The 27,041-nt window shown below is 56.5% G+C and overlaps 2 protein-coding genes across 4 annotated transcripts; both read left to right on the plus strand.

Moving 5' to 3' along the window:
* The first annotated feature begins 204 nt into the window (after positions 1 to 204).
* Positions 205 to 10,339, plus strand: MS4A15 (membrane spanning 4-domains A15). The gene is made up of 8 exons (XM_047692115.1): positions 205 to 312; positions 996 to 1,111; positions 1,496 to 1,734; positions 4,673 to 4,795; positions 5,767 to 5,823; positions 7,785 to 7,877; positions 8,242 to 8,355; positions 9,201 to 10,339. The coding sequence occupies exons 3-8, from the start codon at positions 1,510 to 1,512 to the stop codon at positions 9,315 to 9,317; spliced, it is 729 nt and encodes a 242-aa protein (XP_047548071.1). The 5' UTR covers positions 205 to 312; positions 996 to 1,111; positions 1,496 to 1,509; the 3' UTR covers positions 9,318 to 10,339.
* A 4,103-nt stretch (positions 10,340 to 14,442) lies between these two features.
* Positions 14,443 to 26,607, plus strand: MS4A10 (membrane spanning 4-domains A10). Of its 3 annotated transcripts, XM_047693653.1 has the most exons (8): positions 14,443 to 14,588; positions 19,415 to 19,615; positions 20,104 to 20,223; positions 21,287 to 21,343; positions 22,433 to 22,564; positions 23,631 to 23,741; positions 25,595 to 25,692; positions 26,315 to 26,607. In XM_047693653.1, the coding sequence occupies exons 1-8, from the start codon at positions 14,553 to 14,555 to the stop codon at positions 26,364 to 26,366; spliced, it is 807 nt and encodes a 268-aa protein (XP_047549609.1). In that variant the 5' UTR covers positions 14,443 to 14,552; the 3' UTR covers positions 26,367 to 26,607. The 3 variants fall into 3 exon arrangements, with proteins under 3 accessions (XP_047549609.1, XP_047549611.1, XP_047549610.1); XM_047693655.1 differs by lacking the exon at positions 23,631 to 23,741; XM_047693654.1 differs by lacking the exon at positions 21,287 to 21,343.
* The last annotated feature ends 434 nt before the right edge of the window (positions 26,608 to 27,041 follow it).

The raw sequence follows: 27,041 nt of genomic DNA on the forward strand, positions 1-27,041 counted from the left end.
AGGAATAATCATTTCGCTGTGAGCCCCGACAGAGTAGGCGCTTTATGGGGAAGTCCCAGCATAACCCTTGGGCATATCCGTCCTCCACACTGCACGCCGTCCCTCCTCCCAGGCTGCAGGGGGGCAGGGAGGAACCCCTTCAAAATGACAGCTGCCTTCTGTCACTCCCTAAACGCCAGCCAATTTTTATCCCATGTTCCTGCAGCTGAGTCCCTGGCGATGCCTCCAGTTGTGGAAAACCTGTGGAACAGCCTGTGGGTGGCCTTGGCTCTGTTTCTTTGCAGCAAGTCAACACTCTGTCCACAAATGTAGGTCAGACACAGTACAAGTAAACGGCTCAGGGGCTCCCCAGAAGACGTACATGTTGCAAGCTTCATCACCCCAGAACAGGCGGGCTTGAGCCCTCGTCAGCTGAGAGGCTTTGCAGAGCCACAGAGAATTTGCTGTGTGGTCTGCGGGCTGACTCTCCCTGGAGAAGAGGGTGTGACAGCTGTCAGAACACAGGGGACATGCACTGTAAAACAGTTAAAAATTGAACCACTCATCGTGACTGTTCTATACACATTACTTTTAAGAAAACATTTTGGGCAAGTAGCATTACAACACATCGCACTCAAAGGCTGGCTTTTATCAAGTGTGCATGCATTATTTTGATTTAATTCACGCCAAGCCCTATGAGACTGGTAGCAGTGTCCTTATCCCCACTTCATAAGTAAGGAAACTGAGGCAAGGGGGGAGGTGGCCATCTTGTCCCATCTCACAGTAGCAAGAGGGGCCAGGATTCAAATCCTGATGTCCGTCTCCACAGATGGCCCTGAACCCATTAATGCCAATGGGAACACTGACTTTTTCAAGTTCACTGTCTTATCTGGCAGGTTCATTCATCCTTCTTTGGTGTCCTAGTAAGCTCATCTTCTGATAGCTGGGTGCTTTTGCCCAAAGTGTTTGCTGGGGCCAGCCACATACAGTGCTCCCATAATCCATGCATTTACCAGATACATTAATAGCAACTGTTTGGGTGGCCAAAGAGAAAGCCTCCAGAGCCGGAAATGACCCACGGGCATTACGGACACAAGCTCCTCAGCCGGGGCTGAGGGACAGGAAACAGCAGGTGAGTTCCAACCTGTGGGTGAAGAGGGCTGTGCTGCCTCAGCTCTGCCTCACACTGGCTGTGTGTTCTTGGGCAAGTCACTTGCCCTCTCTGGAGAAAGGAGGTAGCTTAAGTATGTGCTCCCCCTGAAGGTCCTTTCCATGTAATAAAGCCCAGAGATTAAGATCGGGGCTTCTGGGGCCTTGGCCTTGCCTCACCTAGAGGCCCGTGATCTAGGACGTCCTTCACTTCTCGGAGTGAAGCTCCATGAACGATGGTCAGAAATGTGGGTGCCGTCCTCAGGGACGGCAGTGAGGGGAGCTACACAGGCAGGCTGTTTATAAACTAAAAGGACCCACATGAGTGTGTGAGCAGCAGCAGTATCGTCTGACCTTTGTCTCCCAGGCCCTCCGAGCACCATGTCCGCCACTCCGGCCAGCAACGGGGTGTTTGTCGTCATCCCGCCCGGCAACACCAGCGGCCTCCGCCAGCCCCCAGCCATCCTGCCCACCTCCCTGTGCCAGCCTCCCGGGGTCCTGCAGTTTGAGGAGCCGCCGCTGGGGGCGCAGACGCCAAGGGCCACCCAGCCGCCCGACCTGCGGCCCATGGAGACATTCCTGACGGGAGAGCCCAAAGCTTTAGGGGTGAGAAGAGCCTCCCCAGACCACCTGAGGCATGGGTGTGTGCAGGGGTGCTGGGCAGAGGGGGGGAGTTCCAGCACGGGAACATTTACGTGCACCTTGGAGAGGGGCAGGCGGTCCCTAAATGCTTAGTGAGGGCTTGAGCATTCAGCTGCATACCAGACCTACAGACCCATTCCCCGTGGGGCTAGCAGAGGGCACTCCAGCAGACAAAGCACTAAGATGACCCAAAAGAGGGTAATGAGGTTGAACATGATGGATGTGGGAAGGGCAACACTAGCAAGGAAGGACTGACAGGTCTCCATGGGGAGGTGACATTTAGGTTAAAACCTGGATGCTGAAAGCCAAGGGTAGATGGGGGCGGGGGGCTCAGCAGGTGGAGGAACACCTAGTGCAAAGGCCCTGAGGTGGGAATGCGTGTGGCTTGTTCAAGGACAAAATGGAAGGTTAACACAGCTGGAATGTAATAAGCAAAGAAAGGAGGGAGGTGAGATGAAGCTGGAGAGGTGGGCAGAGGCCAGCTACTGCAGGTCTGTGAAAGAGGTCCCAGGAGGTCTTTGCCAACCTCAGATGGCTGAGATATTGGTTTCTGGGCGGGAAGAAAATATCAAATAGACAGGTAGACAGACAGATAGACATATTCATCCTCATACATAATGTCTTCTATTTGTTCCTTGGCCTCAGTTTCTCCAAATGGAAGATGGTGATGGTGGTGATGATGGTGATGATGATGGTGGTGATGATGGTGATGATGGTGGTGATGATGGTGGTGATGATGGTGATGATGGTGATGATGATGGTGGTGATGATGATGATGGTGATGATGGCGATGGTGATGGTGGTGATGATGGTGATGATGATGGTGGTGATGATGGCGATGGTGATGGTGGTGATGATGGTGATGATGATGGTGGTGATGATGGTGATGATGGTGGTGGTGATGATGGTGATGATGGTGGTGATGATGGTGGTGATGATGGTGATGATGGTGGTGGTGATGATGGTGATGATGATGGTGGTGATGATGGTGATGATGGTGATGATGGTGATGATGGTGATGGTGATGGTGATGATGATGGTGGTGATGATGGTGGTGATGATGATGATGGTGATGATGGTGGTGATGATGGTGATGATGATGGTTATGATGGTGATGACGGTGATAATGATGGTGGTGATGATGGTGGTGATGATGATGGTGGTGATGATGGTGGTGATGATGACGGTGGTGAGGACAGCTATCATCTCTTGGGCACCCCCAAGAGGGGCACCCACAGCACCATGGAATGTGCACACACTGGCTGCTTACATCTCATCACCATCTTGTGAGACAGGGACCACCATTCCCACTGGACAGATTAGGAAACAGAGACTGGTCAAGACCCAAGGCCACACAGCTGCTAAGCGGCATCCTGTACCTCAGGATGGCCTGACTATACAGTTCCACTTTCAGTCCCCTGCTCTGCAGCACTCAGGAGCTCTGGCTTGAACACACTGGAATTCAAGATTCCACACTAAAGGCTACACTGTGTCCACTGGTGCATGAAGGGACTGGAGACAGTGAACAGAGATGGGGTCATCAGTCACTGGAGTCCTGAGCCTCAGAGCAGTCCGGGGAAGCCATGATCGCCAAAGGGATTTGACAAGATACATAGAAACTGCTGGAAAACACAGAAAGGGAAACTATAAATAGGTGCTTGGGGGAGACACCCAGTAGAGGAACAGCATCTCAAAGGTTGGCTGGCCTGCCACTCCATCGCTGGGACACCACGGGCAAGTTACTGAACATCTCAGGTTCAGTCTTGGTGTCCTCATCTCCAAGTCAGAATAATAATACCTACTTCATCATGTTAGGATTAAAGGAGATGCACATTGCTCAGTGTAGACAGGCATACGGGCGGAGGCAACCGGCGTTCCATGAGCAGGGCTCGCAGTGGTGGGGGTGTCCAGAAGCAGGAGGGGAGCAGAGCTGGCCACATAAGCAAGCTGGAAAGAAGGAGGAAATGCAGCTCAAAAAAGAATGGGAGAGAAGATGCAAGGTGGCCATGCCCATAAATATCCAATTTGGGGGCACTCATGTTAGAAAGACATGGCTCTTTCCCCATGACCCCAAGAAAATGATTCCAGCTGTTTACAGTCACAACTGCCTGGACAGGGACCACCATGGCTTGAGTGGTGGTAAGCAACCCCACTGAGGGGGTTCTATTAAGAAGTTAGGTGCTGGAAGGGCTCCTGGGTTAAGCGGAGACTGAATATGGGGGCCTCTGATGTGCCCACCCGGTTCTAGAATTCATTCTTTACCAAAAACACAAGAAAAAACATAGGGCAGAGCTTATCAGAAGCACACATGCCCCATTCCTTGGGAAAACCGTTCTACTTATGGGAGTGGATCTGTGGGGTGCTGGCAAACCACCTGGAAAAGAAAATCCTTCCCAGATGTCAGCTCTGGTCCGAGGCAGCTTGGCTCACAGCAGGCTGGCATGGATCAGGGATGATGCCCAACTGAGAGAGCCATTCAAGGACAGGTTCGCTGCAGGCCACGGGGGGCGGGGGGGGGGGGACAGGTGGGGGACGGTGAGGCCCTCGGCGCACGGACTGCTGTGCCATTGAAATGAGAGCTGAGAAAACTTAGGTAGCAACACAGAGCGTCCCTGGGATCCATGGTCAGAGCACAAAGCAGGGACCGACTCAGAGAAACATGGAAATGGACGGGGGAAGGCGGGGGTGGTCTCGCGGATGTACGAGCTGGCTTTCCCTCTTAAAACAGCCTTTTAGGGTTGCTCTGAGGAGGTCTCCTCAAGAGAGCATAATCGGGGTTTTATTTCCCCGGGGCTGGGAGAATCCGGGGGCGCGCAGGGCTCTGCACGTTCTCCCCGCGGCCGGCAGAGGGCGGTGTGGAGCCGGCCCGCCTGCCCGGCTGAGCCGCGTCCCACTCCCGCAGACCGTCCAGATCCTCATCGGCCTCATCCACCTGGGCTTCGGCAGCGTGCTGCTCATGGTCCGCCGCGGCCACGCGGGGATGCTCTTCATCGAAGGCGGCGTCCCCTTCTGGGGAGGAGCCTGCGTGAGTGCCGGGGCCACCTGGGGCCCACCTCTCCCCTCTGCGCCCGCCCGCTTCCATTCTTTTGGGCACAGGCCACCCTGGCACAGAGAAGGCTCCCAAAAAGGGTGGGATGCAGGGGATGAAGGCAGGGATAAAGGATCCTAACCACCTGTATTATCTGGATACTAAACTCACCGCACATCCAAACCCCAGCCTGCAGAAACCTTCAACTTCCCTCGTGGGCCCCAGCCCCGCAAGAGCTCTGTCCACTGTGATGTGACCAGCTCTGGAGCCCCCCAGTCCATTCATCTGCCCGTTCCACCGGCCAGCCTGGCCAGCAAACTCCCCCGCCCCCCACCCACCTCGTCCCCTGCAGCAGAATCCGGAAGCACATGGTTCTTGGTAAATCTCCAACATCCAGAGAGCACTTCAGTGTTCACACAGCCCCGCCTGCACCTGCGTCACCCACCTGCATCTCCCAGCTGCCCCGGGAGACCACAGGCTTGGGCGTGAGGCCAGTGGGGTCCAAATCCAAGCTCCACGGCCACTGCGTGTCACCATGGAGTCCCTCAGGCAAGTTAGGCAGTCTCCAGCCTCAGTTTCCTCATCTAAAAGGCAAAGTCCTGGCCCCACCTACCCCAGAGTTTGAGGAAATCAAAGCTAATGCATGTGGGAACTAGTTCCCAAGACTTGATTCTGCCGCAAACGGGGACTCTCATTTTGTAAGAGTTCTGCCTTCAGAGAGAGAGCCAGATTTGTGTGACCTATGAGTGATGTAATTGAAAACATGCACCTTGCCGGCTATGGCCCCAGTTCCCTGGACGGGCCGCCCAGTAACCAGGGGACACCCTTACAGAGAGATCCCAGGAAGCAGGGCCGTTGACAGCCAACAGGCTGCTGCCATCTCCCTGGTCTCAACCGAGCCTAGGCATGATGTGGCCTGCCCAGTGTCCTGGCCACAGCCTCACCAGGATCCCCTCTTCCCCACACAGTTTGTCATCTCTGGGTCACTCTCAGTGGCAGCTGAGAAGAGCCACACCAGCTACCTGGTAAGTCTGAATGGGGGCCCCGGGGCCACAACTGATTCTCCTCTACTCTGCCCTTCTGGCCATTCACTCATCCAACAAATGCTCACTGGGGGCCTGCTGAGTGTCAGGCACAGGAAAACACCCAACACAGGACAGGAGGAACCAAGACACACTTTGCAATATTGCAATACAGGGCAGAAAGTGAGGGTCCGCAGACTGAGCACTTGTGGTCATTTAGAGAAAGATCCAAAATGTCACTTGGAAGAGGAGATGGCTAATCTGGGCCTTGATGGATAGGGAGGACTTAGAAATAGGGAGGGACAAGCACAAGAAGGCAAGGAGGAGTCATAGGCAGGGTTGCTGAGGAAACCACATGGAGCTCCGTGTGAGCAGGGCAGAGGTCTGGGAAAGCAAGAGGAGAGATGCACTGGGTCCACGTGGAGGCTAAGACCCTTCTGTGGGCAGTAGGAGGCAATGTGGGCTTTGAAGGGGAGCACATCCAGCATGCTCCAGGCTCAGAGAACACAGCAGTGAAGGTCAAGTTCCTACCCTCTTGGACCTTACACTCCAGGGTCGGGTAAGACACCCAAAGCCAAGCAACAAAGTAGTTAGGGAGTGTGCAAAGTGCCACAAGGAAAGCACACGGGGTAACGTGACATTCATTCCACTCCTCAAGGACAGTTTGGGTTCCCAGGACAGGTGCCACCAAGCTCGCTATTTAGAGCGGGACAGTCACAGGAGAGCCTGGGAACCAGCATTGCAGGCAAGAAGACAGCATGGGGAGGGCATGGGGACAGAAGGAACCAGGGCAGATTACAGGGGTGAAGGCAGCAGAGAGCGAGGACACAGCCAAGAGGGGGAAGAGAGGGAGAGGAGTCTGGGCCTAGAGGGACTTTGGAATTTTTTAAGGGACACTGTTTAAGGGAGTCCACTGAGAATGGAAGTGGAGATTCCTTGTCCTACTTGCATTCTTGGGAGCTGTCCAGTGCTGGGCACTGAGTGGAGAACGGATCAGACCCGGGCAGGACTGGAACTCGGGACCCCCCCCCCCAAGCTGTGAAGTCCAGGAGTGCAAGGACCTGACTTGTCCCCATGCTCACAGCTCCTGGGACAATGCCTGGCTCCTGCAGGTGCTTTGTAGTGCTTTGTGGGCTCTGGTCTCCATGACTTCCTTGATGTCACTTAAAAAAAGAAAATAAAAAGAGAGGAAAGGGGAGAAGAAAAAAGAAAAGAAAAGAGAAAAAGGAAAGAAGAGAAAAAGAAAAAGAGGATCAGAGATCTTAGAACCTGAGTGGATCCCACAGTCCCAGCCCCCCGATCCACAGGTGGTCCCCAAATTAAGGCCAGGGCTGTTTAGTCACAGGTTCCCACTACTGGGTCAAAAGAGCGTTGGGTTCTGGCTGCGAAGAGAGATGAGCCCTGAGTGGTCGCTCAGACCACCCAGAGAGCCACTTGCCCTGAAGCCCTGCGCCTCCACGTGAGGGTCTGTCCTGCCTTCACTTCAGGGCCCTCCGCACCTACCCTTTGTCTGTCCCTTGCCAGTCCCAGTGTCCCCCAGGGCCTGCAGCACCTTGCTCTACCCATCCCCACCCAGTACGTCATGGAAATGACCCCATCACCTCTCCCAACTGGCCCTCAGTGTCCATAGCAGAGAGCCTCCGTGACTCTAGCCCCGAGGGCAGTTGCTCCTGCAGGGTGCTGGGCCCCGGGGGGTAGACACAGTGAGGATGGGCCAGGAGCCTTCGAGGCAGACCACACCCAGAGAGGCCACGGAGGGAATCTGCCCTCTCTGGCAGCTTTCAAGATGACAGAGGTAAGGGAGGCTGCAGGGCTGTCCCCAGAGGCCCCAGGGGAGAAGGGAGCAGGGACAGGGGTCAGGAAGCACACCTCGCACATGGCTGGGTGGCCCCTGAGCCCTGGCGGGGGAGGGAGGGCGGCCGCCTCCTTCCTTTCTCCGTTCTCCTCCTGTCTCCCTCCTGCAGGTGAGGAGCAGCCTGGGGACCAACATTCTCAGTGCCATGGCGGCCTTTGCAGGGACAGCCATTCTGCTCATGGATTTTGGTGTCACTAACTGGGTGTGTTGTCAGATGCCCCCAGAAGTGGGAACACTCAGAGCCTGTTAGAGACACATCCAGGAGGTGGGGTAGACGGAGTGTGCAGCGCGGAGAGCCCCGGGGACCTGGGTGTGGGCAGGGCTTGTCAGTCCTGATAGATCTCATGTGGATATTGACCCCCTGACCTACCCCAAGATTGGGCCCCGCGGGCACGGAGCGGCAGCCCAGTAGAGGGAAGGGGAGGGCACGGGGCAGGCAGCAGGTGTCCTGGCTCCAGCTCTGCCAGCCCTGGCTGTGTGACCTCGAGCGAGTTACTGTCCCTCTGGGGCTCTTTCCTCCTGTGCTCTAGAGCACTGGGCTTGCCTGACTGTGGGTGTGTCCCCAGGATGTGGGCAGGGGCTATCTGGCCGTGCTTACCATCTTCACCATCCTCGAGTTCTTCATCACGGTCATTGCCACCCACTTTGGGTGCCAAGCCACCCGCGCCCAAGCCAACACGGTGAGTACATCCCACCGCCTTCTTCCCCCACCCACCCAGCGTCCCCCCCAACAGGGACCTCGGAGAAAGGCTGCTGGCTGGGAAGCCTCCTCTTCCAGCCTCTTGCTTCTTCCCTCGGTCTAGCAATTAGGAGGGACTGCGCTGCGACCCGCTCCCCACCCTCTTACATCAGGGACCCCCGTGAAGTCTTTGAGGAAGCTATTCTCCTCGCTGCCACAGTGGGGCGCCAGCACCAAGAAGCCGGAGGCTCTGCGAGGCTGGGGCGCAGGGGACCAGGGCAGTGCAGCACACGGAGGGGCGGGACCTTCCAGGAGTTCACAGGCCTTGAAGCCGACTCCGGGGGAAATTAGCTTAGTTTCCCCAAATCTGGAGGACAGTGAGGACAGAAAGGAGGCGGAGGAGGACATTGAGGAGTAAAGGCAGCCTCAGGCGGGAAATGAGGGCCAGGGAGCGTGGGTGCTGCTCGGGAGGTGGCTTTTTGCAAACTGGAGGTGAGGCCACCGCAAGACTGTGCGGAGGAGTGCGTGCGCACAGGGAGCGAAACCAGTCCTGCGGGTTCGCCTTGAACCTTGAACCCCCAAGACGGAGCCAGGGCAGGGGAAGCCCAGGGAGAAAGAACGCCAGACCTTTAGGTCCTAGAGAAATGAGAACTGCTGTACTTGCAACGCCTGGGCCATAATGGGCCCCCGTAAATATTTTTGAAATATTAGTCGAACCGGCCAAGTCATCTACGGAATTCACGACGAGGGCGCTGTTCTCAGGATGCCCACAGGGGGGCACTGTTGTAACACCGCCCGGAGGCGCCAGCGCCCTCCACGACTGTCGAGGTTCTCTTTTCTTTGCAGCCTGTGATTTTCCTGCCCAGCGCCTTCAGCACTGACTTCAACATCCCCAGCCCGGCAGCCTCTCCGCCCCCCGCCTATGACAATGTGGCCTATATGCCCAAGGAGTCATCCGAGTAGAGGTCACTCCGCGGGTTGGAAGCCAGCCTGTGGGCCCAGCCTCCCCAGCCCCCACCGCGTTAATCTGGGGGCACCCCATCCCCCCACTCTATCCTCACATTGTGGCACCCAAGTGAAACATTCCATAGGGACGTCTGTCCCAGACATCTCCCTCGGTGGCTTCTTTCCTAAAAGAACTAGTTGATGTCAAGGGTGTGTGTCCCTCAGCTCCCTGGGTCCTGCCACCCTTCTGGAAATGTCCCCCACCTGCTGCTCTGTTCTCCTCTCTGCTCATTGGGAGGCAGCTCCGGCCCCATTGTCAGACAGGTTCAATGGCTGCCTCAGGCCTTGGGAAGATCATTCAGCTCAGGAGCCCAGAATCCTCCAGGAAAGTGTACTGAGTCCAGGTGCTGAGGCCACACAGCTGGCCATGGCCTGACCTCCGGTGTCCAGGCCCCAAGAACAGCTCTGTGCTGTGTCATTTGCCTCTGTGCCATGAGCCTCAGTTTTCCTGGGAACTCAAGCATTAACTAGATGGCATTTAAGGCCCTTCCAGCTCCCCAGGGCTCCCCAAAGTCCTGTTCTAAGTCAGGCACTATGCCTCCCCCCACCACGCCCCTGCCCCGTGCCCCTGGAAAAGCTCATTTTCCATATCTATACAATGGAGTCGGTATTGGCTTCAGCCCTGCCCACCTCCCAGGGTTGGGGAGGTTTTGGGGGACAGCTGAAGCCAGCCCTGGGGCACCCTAGTCAGCATCCGCAGGTGCACAGCCACAGCAGTCCCCCTCCCCCTGGCCTGGGGGCAGAGCTGCCCCTGCAGGTTACCATCAGCTGGGCTGGGTCTGAGGCAAAGGAGCCACCTCTGCCCCTCTACCCGATGTCAGAGGTGCTGGTGGACGGTCGTCTCCTCCGCACCACAGAAAGAAATAAACAGTGTGGCCTACAGTTTGAGCTGGTCTCATGGCAATGACTTTCCTTTTAATCTCAGGGGTTTTGAAGGCTTGTCCCATATTTATCAGAAGACCTGGGTCCCATTGTCACAGAATGGAGGCATCTCTGGGAGCTGGGGTCTGTGAGGTGTGATCCTGGCACTTGGTCTGTCCCCCCTCGAGCCCAAACAAGCAGGCATCCATAACCCCATTCTATAGCTGAGGACACAGGAGCTTGAAGAGGTCAAATCAGGTGCCCAAAGCCACTGAGTTCATAAGAGGCAATGCTGGGATTTGAACTCAGTTCCAGCTAACATCAGAGTCCATGTCTCACCACATGGCTCCCCAGGTCCAAACCCAAGTGTTTTCCACCAACCCCTTCTCCTCCTTCCTCCTGCTACCTCATCTCAAAGACCGGGATGGGGCTGCTTTTCTCAACAGCCCACGTCTTCATCTAACAAACTCCTGCTCCTCCTTCAAAACCCTATTTTAATGTTGCCCCTTGTGTGAGGTCTTCCCAAAGGCAGGTGGTTGGCTAGTGCCATTCAGCCATCTGCCCACTTTAAGGAAGCTCTGGTCCCCAGGTCGTGTGGGTACAGAGTAACAGTAGGGATTCCATACAGCTACGGCTCTCAGAAGCAGTAGACGAGATTGGAGGACTTGGATCCAAGAGTTTTGCCCAATTAAATTTTGTGAGTGTGAAAATGGAGCGTGTTCCACTCCCTCCCAGCTTCAAAGATCTGTTTTGACCCTGGAAAGCCCTTCCACGAGGGCTTCTTTTTCTCCTGTTAATGGAGTCTGCTTCCTCTCTTTCTGCTCACTCTGCCAAAATCTCTCTCTCCAGGGCTGCTGTCATTGACCTCAATGTCACCAAGATCAATGGGCTTTTAAAAAGCCTTGTATGAACACTAACAGCTCCATCTACCCCTCAAGTTCACCGGCCCTGGACTCCTCAATGCCCTCCACACTCTTCAGCAGGTCCTTATGGAGCGTCCGCTGGGTGTCCGGGCTGTGGGGATGCTGGGCATGAACCAAAGTGCTTGCTCTCATGGAGCTTCTGTTGGCCATCTGTCACCACTCCAGCAGCTCCCAAATCTGCCTCCCACTGGAACTTCTGTGAGCCAGCTTCAGTACCTGCTCTCATGTCCCACTGAAAAGGAGCTTTCAGCCTCTGTTCCAATCAAACCACTCTCCCTCCTATGTTCCCTGTGTCCATTGGTGCCTAAGGAGAATCCGAGGGCTGTTCTAGGTCCCCAACCCTCAACCTCCCATATAATCACTCTCACTGATTCTCCTTGCTCTTCTCCACTCGATCCACTCTCTCCAACCTCCTCCCAGCACCTTTGGACCACTGTCACTTATCACCTGTGTTGTGACATCAGCCTGCTGACCTAGCCTATGTCCCCAGCTGTTAGCTGGACCAGGCCATCTCAAGGCTAGGTAACAGCCAGGGGGAATTATCTCAGGACCAGGAGCCATAGTGTTACTGCTCTGCCACTTGGGGCTCTCCTTCGCCCCAAGGCTAAAGTCCAGATGTGCCACAATGTTTACAAAGCCCGCTTTGTAACAGAGACAGAGACAGCCTGCTTACCTCTCTTCTCTCATCCTCCCATCCTCCTGCACTTGACCCTGAGCCATGCTGAGCCTGGAGAATCCTTCTCCCTGGAGTGCAGTCCCCTGCCTGCCCTCCATTCTCCAGTCTGTCCCACTGAACTCCCAGCTGCCTTCAGATCTCAGTGTAGATGCCACTTCCTCCATGAAGCCCTCCCTATCCTCACCCTTCCCCCTCCTGTCTAGTGAGGTGGCCTCTGCTGGGCTGTTCCCATACCCCCCAGTCCAGGGTCCTGTCCCCTCTCCACCACAGTTGCCTGACTCCCTGACATCTTTCCCGCTGGACTCTCAGTTTCCTGTTGCTGAGGTAACAAAGGACTACAAAGTTAGTGTTTTCAACAACACGTTTATCACCTTACAGTTCTGGGGATCGGAAGTCTTAAAATCAGGGTATTGACAGGACCACATTCCTGGGGGTAGCTCTAGGGGGAAACCTGTTTCCTTGCTTTTCCAGCCTAAGGGACAGCGGCATCCATTGGCTTGTGACCCTGTCCTCCCTCCTCCAAGCCAGCAACCCTGCCCCTTCCGGTCACTCTCACTGACTCTGCTCCCTCTGCCTCCCTCAGGGAGGGACCCTGTGATCATACGGGGGCCACCGGGTAGGCCAGGATAATCTCACCCTTTCAGTGAATTGCATCTGCCCAGTCTTTCGACTGTGGAAGGTGACAAGACACAGGTTCCAGGGCTAAGACCATGCACATCGCTGGACACCATTATTCTGCCTGTCAGCATCCGAGCTCCTCAGCACCAAGCCAGTCTCTCCTCCACCTCCAGACCTCCACACAGTCCTGTGCTTGGCCCATCCTAAGTGCTCAGGAAAGCGTCTGTGAGTGAGGGAGTCCGTTCATGAGCAAGGGCGCAGGGTGCATGAGTGCGTGCGTGTGCGTGTTATATGCTGTACGGGACTGAGGGGCAGACAAAGCAGAAGCCTCTAACCCAGTGAGAAGCCACGACTTTTGGAAAAATGTTCATCCCACGATTCAGGAACTGAAGGTGTGGGGGGATGAATAGGGCAGAGCACCTGCTGACAGGTGCGCACGCCGCGGGAGGTCACAGGGCACGGGCGCGCCTGGAGACCACGGTGGGCGGGTGTGCGGCCAGGACCAGCGGGCCTCCCAGAGCTGCAGATGGCCCGGCCCCACCACTCTCAGAAGGGCTGCCCAGCCTGGCAGGCCCGAGAGAAGGTGTGTGACCTTGCAGTGGGTGTGACAACGAAGTGAACGGAGGGCAGGTTGCTCTCCACACGGCTGTGTGTGTGACCTGGGGCAGGGATGACTACCGGGTGTGAGGGACCCCTCGTGAGGGCATGGTAACGAGCATACTTACACACAGCACCAGACATAGGCCAGGCACCGCTGTAAGCAATTTAATATTCTAACTCATGGAACCCTCTGGCAACTCCCCCCAAGAGGTAAAGTTATCCCCACTTTGCAGAAGGGAAAACCGAGGCCGAGAGGTCAAATAATGCACCATAGTTCTCACAGCTACAAAGTGATAATATCAAGGTTTGAACTCGGGCCCCCTGGGCCCGGTGTCGGCCCCAAAGCACTCGGCTGTGCTCACTCAGGGGACGTTGGCAGGCGGCCATCGGGAGTGGCTGCTGGACTCTGCCTCCCAGCCCTGCCCCGGCATAGCGCCATGGAAGGAGAAGCCAGATGGGATAGGACCCTGGGCGGGAGACCCCAGAGCTGCGTCCTCGGGATCTGTGCACCCTGAGAGTGCAGTGGCATACTCAGGGACAGAGCGAGGACGGGTGTCTGGGCCCCACCCAATTGGCTGATACAGTTTGTGGGCCTGGATCCTGAGTCACACACAACAGCCGTAACCAGAGGCTCCGAGACCATCAGAGACACTCGGACACTGACCCGATATTTGAAGCCTGGGAGGTAGCAGAGGCTGGGCGAAAGTTTCTGGGCCACACAGGGGTAGTTATGCAGAAACACAGTGCACCCTCCCGAGCATCAGGGCACCCCCCGGAGGGGGGCACCAAAACTCCTTACGCTTTGTTTAGTTGTGACATATGATCATAGTCTTTTTTTTTTTTTTAAGATTTTATTTATTTGACAGAGAGAGAAAGCACAAGCAGAGGGAGAGGGAGAAGCAGGCCCCCTGCTGAGCAGGGAGCCCAACTCCAGGCTCCATCCCAGGACCTTGGAAGCCGATGGCAGCAACTTAACCGACTGAGCCACCCAGGCATCCCTGATCATAGTCTTTTTAAAGGGTCCTTATCTTTTAGAAATAAATATGAGAATGTTTACAAACCATGGGATGCCAGGGTATGGCTCCCCGATAGGGGAGGGGTGGGAGCTGACCCGCAAGGTCCCCTGCACGCCCTTGACCCCTGCAGCCGGGAATGTACGTGGTGTTCACTGGGCCATTCTACTTTTGGAAATGTCTGGAAGGATCCAAAATTAGAAAGATATTTTAAAAGGCGCAACCCAGGACTCTATGAAGGATTTGCAGTCATCTTCACACCCTCCGTCCCGCACTGGAAACAGATGCAATTGTCAACAGATGTGGTTTGTTGAAGGAAATTTCTAGCTGTAAAGAGAGTGCAAAGAGTTCCACCTGCCTGGGCTTGGGGGGGTGGGGAAGATGCCGGCTGCTGGGCGGGGCCAGGAGGGAAAAGATCCAAAGTCTAACGTTAAAGGATGTTCTGATCTTCTGGTGCCCTGTCTGTGGGGCTGACGTCGATCGTCGATCGGGGGAGCAGAGCATGGCCGGAAGCCCCGAGGGGAAGTCCCAGGGCCAGGTGAGTGGTTCCCCCACACCAGGAACACGGAGGGGAATGTCTTTGGTCAGATTCTGTCATAGCAGAGCCCGAGATGAGGATCTTGGGCAACTGGTTTATGAGGGGCGCTCCAGAAGGAAGAGTGAAAAGCAGGACGGGGGCGGGCCTGAGGTGAAGCAAGCCGAGGACGGAGGTGGTTTCTGTCAACTGCTAGCTTCAGCCTGATCCTACTGTCAGTCAGTGCTCAGGAGCACATTCTCAGTCCCTCTTTAAGCCAGGGGGCTGTCCTTTCATGCCCCATGCCAGTCCATTGACTGCAGGCTGGAGGGGAGGGGCTGTAATTAAGCCCCCCCCCCAAGGAGGGAGCAGTTACAGCCCTTAGCACCAAGGATTGCAGTGGCCGGCAACGGGCGCCCCCCACCCCCAGGGAATAGGAAATGGGGGCACCAAGAGCATCTACCCCAGTGAGGAACTCCCCACCTAGAGCCCTCCTGCTGCCAGCTGGGAGGGGTCACAGCGATGTCCGTTCCAATCCCAGAATTTCACATGCACACGCTTAGGAGGAAGCAGAGTCCCAAAGAGGGGAAAGGAATTGCCCAGGACCACTCAGGGCCAGTACTAGAGTCCAATCCTCCCGACTCTACCCTAGAGCAAGGCCTCTGTTTCCTGCTGGCCCCGGGGGGGGGGAGGTTGGGGGGAGGACCTTCCCCTGTTTTCTAACTGATGGCCACTAAAACCCAGTCCTCTAGGGATGGCCCCCAACCTCCCACTGGCCCCTTGTCACATGGTGTGACTCAGTAGCTCTCAATTCTGGCCTGTTTCTGCTTGATACACATGCACACACACACACATGCACACATGTATACACACATGCATGCACACTTGTGTGTGCACGAATACACACATACACACAGGCGTGCATGCATATACACACATGTACACACATACACACACTCACACACTCACACACACCCTGAGAAGCTGCCCTGTCCTCTAGGCCTCTCCAGCACAGACTGATCAGGGCCTCAGGTTTTCTGTCTGCTCGACCACAACCTCCCATTGTCAGATCTCACTCACTGCTGCTTGGGTCCCTGTGGTGTTCAGCTCAGACTCCAGGGATGAATCTCAGACCACCCAGTGCACTTGGTACACTCAGTCCTCTCCTGCCCTTGCCACACCTTTCCCCCTTCCCCAGGAGCCCTCAGCTGTTGAACCCCTTCCCCCATGACCACACTTGAGGGCGATGAGGATAGGATGGGTGAAGTCTCTCTCTCTCTTTTTTTTTTTTTAATTTATTAGAGAGAGAGAGTGGGAGAAAGAGAGAGAGCATGAGCCAGGGGAGGGACAGAGAAGCAGACTCCCCGCTGAGCAGGGAGGGAGCCCAATGTGGAGCTTGATCCCAAGACTCGGGGATCATGACCTGAGCTGAAGGCAGGTACTTAACCAACTGAGCCACCCAGGTGCCCAGGACGGGTCAAGTCTTAAAAGAGAAATGGATGAGGACCAAAGGGAGACTGAGTGGCGGGATTCCAGGCATGGGGCAGGCTGATGTTTGCTGAACATTTGCTGTCCGCCAGGCCCTGCGCACTGCGGACATTATTCCATTTGATCCTTGTAACACTCACCCTCTCCCCTGCACCCGGGAGAGGCACAAGCTCCCCACCCCCCAGGTGACAAGGAGAGAGTGAGATGTCATTAACCTGCCCAAGGTCCGGTCTCCGGGGAACACAGCCAGAATCTGAGCCAGCCTTGCCCTGTACCCCGCGCTCACAATGTGATCCCCTCTGCCAGGAGCCAGAGGGGGCTCCCCAGCTCTGTCCCTGCTGGCCCTGCCTTCCAGGGGGCTGAAGGACCAAAGGGAAGCTGGTCCCTGGCTGTGTCCCCTGGGGATGTCAGGCTGGCTAGGCCTGCGGGTCCTGAGCTGGCTGAGGGGTCGGAGAGAGGCCAAGGCTAAGAGTGGAGGGTCCGCCGACCTCCGCCCCACACAGCCCTGCATGGGGGTTGGGGAGGAACGGAGTGCGGGTGGGGGGCAAACAGGCCGTAAGTCTTCTAAGGCCTTGGAGTTCATGCCTCCCTCTGGAGGTGGGAAGCTCAGGGCAGACTGGCTGCCCCTCTGGTTCTCTGAGTCCCTCCCTCCACACCCCTCCTTTCTGGTGGCCTGCCCCAGGAGACAGTTGTTTAAAGTTGGACATGGCCCCTGAGACCACAGTCTAATCCTTACCCCCACTGCGATCTGCACAGGAGAAAACCAGTGTGAGGTCAAAACACCTCCAGAACCAGAAGTTTGTTAGTTTAAGGCCACTTTGCCCCAAAGTGTTCCCCACGGAACAACTATAGAATCAACGGCCTTTGAGAAAAAAGCTTCCACAGGCAGTTAAGTTTGGGAAATGCCCTTAAGATTAAAATAAAGTACTCCAGGGGCGCCTGGGTGGCTCAGTGGGTTAAGCCTCTGCCTTCGGCTCAAGTCATGATCTCAGGGTCCTGGGATCGAGCCCCGCATCAGGCTCTCTGCTCAGCAGGGAACCTGTTTCTCCCTCTCTCTCTGCCTGCCTCTCTGCCTACTTGTGATACCTCTCTCACTCTATCTCTCTCTCTCTCTCTTTCTCTCTCTCTCTGTCAAATAAATAAATAAAATCTTTAAAAATAAAAAAAATAAAAATAAAATAGAGTACCCTCTGCAGGAATTCTCAGGAACCTGACCATGCTAAAGAAGGGGGAAGCCGGAATCCAGGGTTTCCCAAACTTACTTGACCAAAGAACTCTTCTGCTGCAGATCTGTTGGGGCCAGTGTTCCATGGAACACACTTCGAGAAAGCTTACTCCGCATTCTTTTTTTTTTTTTTAAGATTTTATTTATTTATTTGACAGACAGAGATCACAAGTAGGCAGAGAGGCAGGCAGAGAGAGAGGAGGAAGCAGGCTCCCTGCTGAGCAGAGAGCCCGATGCGGGGCTCGATCCCAGGACCCTGAGATCATGACCTGAGCCGAAGGCAGCAGCTTAACCCACTGAGCCACCCAGGCGCCCCTTACTCCGCATTCTTGAATATGGCTCTCAAGTGGATATTTGAACCCTTCCCCTGTCCCATTCTGGAAAGTGAAATCCCCAGTGCGAGGCACACCTCCAGTGGCCGAGTGCTCACTACCTCCCTGGACAACTTATTCCATCCAACACCCCTCTGCTAACAAGTCTTCTTTTGTGCTTCCCGGGGGCCGGGGGGTTGGGGGGCACGCGGTCCAGGCTCAGGTCCATGCTCTGTCCTCCCAGGGGCACCAGAGAAGTCTAGTTGTGGCCGGTGACTACTTGGCCAGGCTCTGCCTCCAGCTGCATCCGTCAGTCCAGCCGGCTATGTCAGAGGGACCCTGAAGAGTTGGGAATTAAGAGGACAGACTTCCAAGCACAGCCGGGTCAGGTCACAGAAGAGAGAGTCATGCTTCAATGTGTGTCTGCGCTCAGCTGCTGGAGTCCCCCTCCCTCCCCACCAAGTCAGGACTGTCACTACAGACCGGTGGAGACGTTTATCAGAGGGCCCAGCAGCCTGGCCAACCACACACAGTCCCAAATCCCAGCCCCTTTCTGGCTCTGTGACTTTGGTCAAGGCCCTGGACCTCCCTGAGCCTCTACTTCCTCTTCCATAGAATGGAGCCAATTACCAGGGATTGAGGGAGGTCAGCCTAGCACAGAGCCAGTGCTCTCCAGCCATGAGGCCCCATCGGGCCCTTTGGCCCTTGAACTCTGCCCCTTCCTTTCCTCCCTGTCTGGGATTTAACTATCCAGGCTGCCTATCCCTCCCAGGTTCCCAAAGCTCTTTCCCACGCTACTGTCACCACCTCCATGCAGGAAAACTGCAAAATGGGGGTATTCAAATGGGACCTCCTGAATTCATACAGTTGGAATTAGAAGTGAGGGGAATGTATCCCCTTTTTTACCAGAAAGAGTAAGAACAGCCCACTCACTTTGCTCATGATCCCCATCCCCATGGAGAACTGTCTCCTACCTCGATTTCCATGAACCGGCTCCCCGATCCTCCCAAGCCCATCCCACCTTGGTTCTCCTGGGAAAGGTCCACTTTTCTCCATAGGTCACCGGGCAGTCCCCAGGCCCTCTGTGCCTCAGCTCAGTGTAAGAAATAGTGGCCATGCCCCTCAGCAAGTGGGACTTTCAATCCCCAGCAAAGTTTTCCCCGCAAGCTCTTTCTCACGCCTGTTAAAACTCCCAGAACATTTCCTTTCACTCACGGAGGCAGCAGTGCCTGGAGGGCGGAAGCCCACACTCTGAAGCAGGTCTGCCAGGTTTGAGTCCCAGCCCAGACATTTCCTGGCTGGGTGACCTTGGGCAAGTAGCTTAACCTCTCTGGGCCTCATTTTTGCAAAATGGAAGCAAGCACAGTATTTACCTCAGAGGTTTGGGAGGAGGATAACATGAGATCATGCAAGTAAAATGCTTGTCCCACTGCCAAGAACAGAGAGAATGCGTATAAACGTTGACTCATTGGTAAATATGGACTTCCTGGATCAATGCCGGCTCATAAGCCACAGAAGTTGCCCAAACCTGGGAGGCACCATCATCACCAGTTAGGGGGTGTTCTGTCTTGCAATGGCTGGGAAGTTCGTCTGACCCTTTTTTCTACGCCAGACAGAATGAGGTCCCCCCAGTGCCACAGAGGCCTTGATGGGGCCCAGAAGCCAGGTTATTCTAGGTCAAATCCAGTTCAGGGGTTACTGGACAGGGCAGCCTGTTCTGGGAGGCCCTGGCTCAGAGAGCAGAGGTGACGGTCACTGAGTCTCACCCAGGCTTGAGCCCCGGGAATGGGATGGGTTCTGACCCAGCCTCTCTCCTTCGCCTGCAGCCAATGTCCTTGGTCCCCGCCCTGACAACAGAAGCCTATGGAGCCGCTGAAGTGATTCCCAGGCCGGAAGTGGGGGAGCTCCCGCCATGGCAGGCCCAGGGTCCCACCCAGCCTGGCCAGATGAGCCTGCCCGGCTTCCCGCTGCCTGCCTGGTACCAGCAGCAGACCAGGAAGAGAAACAGCCTTCTCAAGCTGCTGGGCGTGAGTGCCCACTTCCTGGGACCCCCGTGGGGGTAGTGAGTGCCCATTTCCTGGCACCCTGGTGAGGGTAGGCAGGGAGAGGGAGCGCTGGGGAGCCCTGAGGGGAGAGAGGGAGGCCTCCAGGTGCCCTACTTAACACTCCTGCTAGAACTGAAAAAGCCCTGAGGGCTGGGAGGGGCTGTCTACACCCGCACCAGCACTGGCACGGTGTGGCTCAGAGGAAGGCCTCAATGGAAGTCCCTCCCCTTCTCGCCTTTTCCCTCCCCCAAACTGCCCCCACCTATCCCAGCCCCCCACCCCGGGACTACACGGGGAGGGACAATCACTCCATTCCCATGATTCCTATCGCCTTTCCAAGGAGTCAGCCCTTCCTTGCAGACCCACCAGGGTCCCTCGGAAGGGGTGAAGTGGCCCCGGCCCGGCCAGCTGGCGTCAGGCACTGGGGCCCAGTCCCCGATGGTGGTGTCCCATCCCCTTCCCACCCCCAGGTCTTCCACGTTGTCCTTGCTCTGCTGCACTTGCTCTTCGGGAGCTGCCTGGTCTCCACGGTCAAGGGTCTTCACCTGGTGGTGCTGAAGTCGTGGTATCCATTCTGGGGGGCTGCCTCTGTGAGTCAGTGCCCAAACGTGGGTGGGATGTGGGGGTCAGCAGGCAGGCCCGGGGGACCCTGGCTTCTGCGGCCAGCTGCTGGTGGTTCAGAAGGAGTGACTAGGAGGGAAGCCCCTTTCTCCAGTCCCCGCCTCTGCTTCTGTGTCCTCAGTGCTGCCCAGGAGACCCCTTCAGATTTGCATCCCAGGGGAGCACTCCTGGGCTCTCTGCCCACCCCCCTAATCCAGCAGGTGCCTCCAGCAGATGGAGGGCGAGCATGGGGGTGGAGGGGGGTGGCCAGGCTGCCTGAAGATCCAGCAACCTGTCCCTGGTGCCTGAGGATCTGTCAGGCTGAGTCTGCAGGAACACAAGCCTGTGATGGGTGCCTCCTGTCCTCCCAAGGCCACCATCCAGGAGGGGAGATGAGGGGAGACCAGAGCACACGCTGTTTCCCGAAGGCACCCAAGGGATCCTCCCCAACCCTGGGTCCCCCCCGGAATCCTGCATACACACGGAGACCCAGCTCCCACGGCGCCCTCTTGGGCAGGTGTCCTGATCCTCCTCCCCCCACCCCCGTCCCCCAACTGGCCCCAGCTCCGGGTTTTCAGTGCTCAGTCATGGGACTGTCCCCACGTGCAGCGTCGTTCATCCTGTGGTCCCCAGGACTGGCACACAGCAGCCACTCAGCTGACGGTTGAAGGATCATTGCAGAAATACCCCAGGGACCTCAGAATGAAGAGACAATACACTCCAGACTGCAGGATTCGGGAATGGACAAAGGGTCGGAGTGGAGGAGATAGTTAGCTGATCCAGAGGGAGGTCTGGGCCACACAATGGGGGACGAGGGCGGGGCCAGGAGGGCCAGTGTGGGGCTTTGTGCGCCCAGAGAAGACCAGCGGAGCCAGAGCAGGCCTGGGAGGGGCCGTGTGCTGGGCAGGGGATCTCCTTCGTCAGAGGAGTGGTTCTCCACCACCGGCCAGCCACTGAGCGTCTGGTCTTCTTGGAGAGTAGCCAGAAAAAAGCAAACATGTGGGTTTCAAGGAACCCGACCTCTCTTATGACTGTTGTAAATCTGGCCGGCAGTTCCTCATTTCGGGCATCTTGGTGATCATGACGGAGCTGTTTTGGAAGACTTACCTGGTAAGCTGGAGCACTCCCTCCTGTCCCAAGCCGGGGTCAGGTTTGGGAAAGGCCTCTGTGTGTGCGTGCTGGAGATTCGGCCTGTGATCTCCAGGGGCTGCTAAGCTGTGTGGGCGGCAGGTGTCCGAACGTCTCTCTAGCTCAGGTGGGCTGGAGTGGCCTGGGGTGGCCCCGGAGTGGGCCGGAGTAGACAACAACACCAGACTGGCCAGACAGACATTGGCAATGGAAGGACCATCCCTACCCCTCCTACTTCATGGTCTCAGACCACCCTCTGCCCCAGAAGGCCTGGCCTGGTCCAGGTTTGGGCCCCTCAGACTGGGCTGGGCTGTGGCTGTCCCTGGCCCTCTCAGGAGGCCTAGACCACAGGATGGCATTGTGCCATCCACCCAGCAGAGGCAGGAGACACATGGGAAAGACCTGCGCATCTCTCCCCGGCTGAGCCCCTTTCTAAACCAGAAGCCTCTCCCTTCCTCTGCCTGATCGTAGGGAGACCCTGGTGCAGAGAGGTCCGCTCTGCTAAAATAAGCCGGAGATGCCATGTGTTCTCTTTCCCCAATTCAGGGGTTCCCTCTTGGTAACAGGCTCTTGGAATAATGCTTAACCCAAGGTGGTGATGAATGGAGCCCTTTCAGGGAGACCCTGGCAGGTGGGGGAGGAGGCAGAGTGTGTGAGGACGGCGCCCCTTCAGCGCTCCTCCTGCTCTTTCCTGTAGGGAAGGGGACTGAGGGGCCATTTGGGGGTCTGGTCCCTGACCAGGCGACATATTTAATGCCAGGATGATTAGGACTGGCTCTGAGAAGGAGACGGTGGTGGGAACATCTTTCTTTAGTACCAAGTCTGTGGGTCGGGAGGCAGCCCTTGGGTTCCCCCATTCCTGTCCCAGAGAAGGTGGAAGCCGCTTGGGCTCCCACAGCCTGGGTGGTCAGCTAGCTCAGAAAGTCATGTTCGCATGAGGACCCTCAGGCCCAGGGATAGGCGGAGTCTTTCTGTGATCACAGAGCAAGCACCTGGCAGGCCTAGACACAGGACCCAGGTCTGGGTCCCTAACGTCTGGACAACGGTCGTGACTGTTACTTTTGCCTGTAGAGGAGGCTTTGCCTGATAGCACATGCCATCAGCTGCTTCTGCGTGCTAGCTGGCCTCTTTGTCATCGCCAAAGATCTCTTCCTGGAGGGTCCCTTTGACTTCCCGATCTGGACACCGTACCCCAGCAGCACAGTGAGTATCCGGCCCCAAGGGTCCTCTCACTCCTGGGAAGGCGCTGCCTTGACTTGGCTTAGCAGAGGTTTCTGGCTCCCAGGAAACCTCCCAGAGCCCAGGCACAGGTGCTGGGGCCCGCAGGCAATCTGTTCCCAACCCCTCTCTCCTGAGGCACAGGACATGAAGGGATGCTGTCTTCTCCTGGTCAGTGTTAGGGAGCTGGGTGAGGCCGTGAGTCACTGAGTCCAGTCCCACTTTGATGGTCAGGGAAACTGAGGACCAGAGAGGAAGAAGGGTCTGTTTGAGGTTGAGTCTCATAGCAGCCTTGCAGACCGGGCCAAGTCTACTTTGTTACCCCCATTTTAGGAGAGTGAACACTGACGTCCAGAGAGACGACATTAGCAGACCAGGGCCACACAGCAAGTCAAGGGTGCAGGGAAGACTCAAAGCCGGGCCTATGACTCTGAGCCTGGTGCTTTCTCAGCACAACCCGGCACCCCTAAAGCAGAAGGCGGGCTGGACACTCCGCGTGGCGGCTGCGGGTCAGGTTTCTGACCGTAGTGCTGGGCTCCTCCTTACAGCCTCCACCATGCACACACATGTGTGGGCACACAGGCAGGCCTACTCACACACACACACACACACACACGCACACACTCCCCCACAAATGCTCATGCCATGTGAGATGTCCCCACTGCATGGTGGCCCTAAGCCCAGCTCCTCCCCAGCTATAAACAATGCCCCTTCTCTCTGACCCTCAGTGTCCCCATCTAAGTGGGGCTGGCTGAGATGCCCCCTAAGGCCACCTGCAGTTCCACCAGAGCTGCTCGGAGATCCTCCAGCCCTCCAACGGTCACTGTGGAACCAGTGGTGCCAGACAGTGGGGTGTAGGGCAGCAAATGAGAAGGACCCTGTCCCAGCCCTGCCAGAGTCACATGCTGCCCCCCCCCACCATGGGCACACCTGCAGCTGAGACCCCCACTGCCCCCTGCTGGCTGGGTCTGACCCCTGCTGAGCCCACCTAAGGGGTACAGATACCCCCAGTGAGGTCCTGCCCTGACTCCCTCTCCCCCTCCCCCTCCAGCTCCACATCCAGAGGCTGGAGCTGGCCCTGCTCTGCTTCACGGTCCTGGAGTTCTTCCTCCTGGGCTCCACGGCTGTCACCGTGTACCGCCTTAACTGCCGGCCTGCAGAGGTGAGGCCTTCCTGGGGCCGCCAGCCCCAGAGAGATGGGTGGGGCACGGGGAAGGGGAGGCGGCAGGCAGGGGCACAGGAGGATCGAGTTTGAGTCCCTCCTCCTTTGTCGGGTGGCTGAGCATTTACTCAGTGGGGCCCCTGGACAGCGGTGGTTCTGCAGGGGAGACAAGGCCCAAGGGCGGGAAGGGCGATTCAAGGTGGTCATTGCAGGCTACCCAGGAGAGAAGGCCCCAGGCACTCAAAACAGCAGCCCCTGCTCTCCAGCCAGAGGCCCCCGGGAGCTCTCTCAGGAGGCCAGGAAGGATGCCAGCCTCAGTCAGGATGGGAAAAGGGATTCCAGCAGAGGCAAAGTCATGGGCAATGGCTCGGGGACCAGACAGGGAAAGCCAAGAGAGCTGTAGCGTGTTGTGGGGTTTGGCAGTGGAGGGAGCAAGCGAGGTGTGTCATGAGGGACCGAGTATTCCAGGGTTATGGGGCATACCTGCTAGAGGTATGCACTTTAGAAAAATAGAACTTGAGAAAACAACCACCACCACCTCCCCCACCCCATAACTTGATTTAGCTTAATTTTCTTTTTTTTTTTTTTAAAGATTTTATTTATTTATTTGACAGAGAGAAACCACAAGTAGGCAGAGAGGCAGGCAGAGAGAGAGGAGGAAGCAGGCTCCCCGATGAGCAGAAAGCCCGATGTGGGGCTCGAACCCAGGACCCGGGATCATGACCTGAGCCGAAGGCAGCGGCTTAACCCACTGAGCCACCCAGGCGCCCCTAGCTTAATTTTCTTAACAGCCTTTCAACATGGATACTTACTTCCCCATCCTACAGATAACTAAAATGAGGCATAGACAGGTCCCATCCATTCCCAAGGCTAGTCAGCCCATACGGAAATCCAAGACTCAGTCCGAGGTGTGCCTAACCCATGGCTAGGCCTGACCGCCCATGGGGCTGGCAGAATGGCAGGCTGGGGCCAGGTACGTTTTGGAGCAGACTGGCCTCTCCCCACACCAGTGACCCTGACCAGACATGATTTTCTAGGCTCACTTCTATAAATGAGGAAAGTTCCTATTAGAACCTGAACTTGAGAGCACTGTGAAAACAGGCTCCAAACGCCCCATGACCCTGTGAGCTTGAATCTCCTATTGGTTTCCATGGGTGCTGTCCATCCATGGAGATTCCACGGCCCCAATGGGAGCTGTAGGCCTGAGCTGGTTGTCCAAGTCAGGACCCTGCTGTCTGGCCAGAAATCTCGTTAAGAGATCGGAGAGCTGGGAGACGCCTTGAGTCCCTGAGGCCAAGCCCTCAGGATGGCTCTGGATGGGGAGACCGAGGTCCCCTCTCTATTGCAGGAATTAACAAGGACTGTTCCCACTGACTGGCATCTGCTGTGGGCCGGGCACCACTGGGGGCGGCTGTCGTGGCTTCCCATTGCCGTGGCAACAAATTATCACCAATTTGGTAGCTTAAAAAGACACAGCTGTGAGGTCTTATGGTTCTGGACGTCAGCAGTTTGAATGGGTCTTGCTGGACCCTGGCCAAGGCCCAGGCCCAGCCCCATCAGGAAGCCGATGGAGGACTTGAGGGCAGTGTGCCCAAGGTCTTCTGTACACTGGTAGCAGGCCCGGAACAAGGGTCGGTCCACTGGCTCCCAGTGGGGCTCTCCCTGCTCCCTCCTCAGGGACAGGCAGATGGAGAGAGGCCCACAGGGTCCTTCTGAGAGCCCCTCCCTGAGCTCCCGGCTCCCCATCTCCATGGGAACCTTGAGATGGCAAGGGAGCCAGTGCGTCAATGCTTTGTAAATGGCCACTCACTGTGCGAATGTGAGCAGCTGGGACAGTGGCTCCTTTTTTGCAGGAAGACGACTTGATCCTTGTTCAGGACACACCAGTGAGAATCAGGAAGTGGTCCATGGGTCCTCCGCCATCCTATGAGGATGCAACTCTAGGTGGCATGTAAGATGGGCAAATGCAGAGGGATGGATACCCTGGGCTCCCCCCAACTCTCAGAGTTCACTCCCTGGTCCCTTCTTCCTGCTCAGACATGGACCAGTTCCGAGGGGGCAGTTGCCCAAAAGGGGCAAATGGTGCCATTGCTAGAATGGTCTGCCCCGTGCTGGTGACCGAGGTGGGGACAGTCCCCATCCCCTCAGGCACAGGAGGGACCCCCCACCCCAGGCCCCAAGCACCCCATAACACTTTAGCACCTGACTGATGGGCCCAGAGCACAAGGTCCTGCCCACCCAGGAACAGACCCCGGGCCCCTCTCCACATCCTCTCCCCTCCCGGTCTGCTTTCTCCAGTCACTGGCAGGACACACAGGAAGCATGTCTTTGTGGCGCTGTGGGGCAAGTCTGGGGGGCATCTGTGTCCGAATCCCTGGATTCTGGATTGAGTCCAAGGGAAACTGGGACCAGCTCTTCCAGCAAACTGTAAATGCATCTCCTTGCCTCCCTGGGCCTCAGTATCTCCATCTGTACCATGAAGAGGGTGGGTGGCTGAAGCCATCGGGCCCCATCCCCCGCTGGAAAGCTCTGAGATAGAAGTCAAGTTCAGGATTCCCATTGTGAACCTGCAGCCTCGGTGTCCAAACCGGCGTCCACACCAGCTCCCTCGAGGAAGTCAAGTGACGGAGAGCCGCCTGTCCCCCCTTCCAGAATGTAGTGGTCTCAGGACAGTCTGCGGTTTCTGTTATTTGTGGACTGTGCTCCATTCCTCTTGTGTTTCCATAAATAGATTCTTTTTCACAATGTATCATTTTGGAGGGTGTGTTGCATCTACAATAAACAGGAAGCCAGCAAGTTTCCATAAAAGAAGCTGAGCACAAAAAAATCATGTAAACACAGTAGAAACAAGACTAACTTGCCACCTGCTCCTGTGATGTCAGCTCTAGCTCTCCACCTCTCGCTCAGCCGCTGCAGACGCCCTGGCATCCTTGAGGTTCCACCGACTTGGCAAGCACACCCCTGCCACTGAGCCACCCCCGTGCCCTTCCACTGCCTGGACTCTCTTCCCCGGGGCTATGGCAGCGCTCGCTCTGTGAATCTGTGTTGGGCTACTGACTCTGGGCTGAGGCTGATCCCATCCACCTGTGATGTAGTTCTGCTACTATCCCCATTTCACACAGTCTCAGAGAAGTCAAGCAAGCTTCCCCAAGGCACCCAGCTGGTGAGTGGCAGAGCCAGGATTTGGACCTGAGCACTCTGGCTCCAAATGGAAGTGCTGGCCTCCCGACAGCACTAATAGGTTTATAGGAGGGGCCCTGCTCTATGCTGTCCTCGGTCATATGAGACTTGCCCATCTGA

The sequence above is a fragment of the Lutra lutra genome, chromosome 10, assembly GCF_902655055.1.
Source record: "Lutra lutra chromosome 10, mLutLut1.2, whole genome shotgun sequence".
NCBI classification, from domain to species: domain Eukaryota; kingdom Metazoa; phylum Chordata; class Mammalia; order Carnivora; family Mustelidae; genus Lutra; species Lutra lutra.

What these genes read in the sequence shown, in the direction of transcription:
- MS4A15 (XM_047692115.1), top strand. Translation starts at nt 1,510, where the DNA reads ATGTCCGCCACTCCGGCCAGCAACGGGGTGTTTGTCGTCATCCCGCCC. An exon ending in GAGAGCCCAAAGCTTTAGGG is followed by an intron (nt 1,735 to 4,672) that starts GTGAGAAGAGCC and finishes CCACTCCCGCAG; the next exon opens with ACCGTCCAGATCCTCATCGG. An exon ending in CCTTCTGGGGAGGAGCCTGC is followed by an intron (nt 4,796 to 5,766) that starts GTGAGTGCCGGG and finishes TTCCCCACACAG; the next exon opens with TTTGTCATCTCTGGGTCACT.
- MS4A10 (XM_047693653.1), top strand. Translation starts at nt 14,553, where the DNA reads ATGGCCGGAAGCCCCGAGGGGAAGTCCCAGGGCCAG. An exon ending in TGTTTTGGAAGACTTACCTG is followed by an intron (nt 21,344 to 22,432) that starts GTAAGCTGGAGC and finishes TTTTGCCTGTAG; the next exon opens with AGGAGGCTTTGCCTGATAGC. An exon ending in TTAACTGCCGGCCTGCAGAG is followed by an intron (nt 23,742 to 25,594) that starts GTGAGGCCTTCC and finishes CCTTTTTTGCAG; the next exon opens with GAAGACGACTTGATCCTTGT.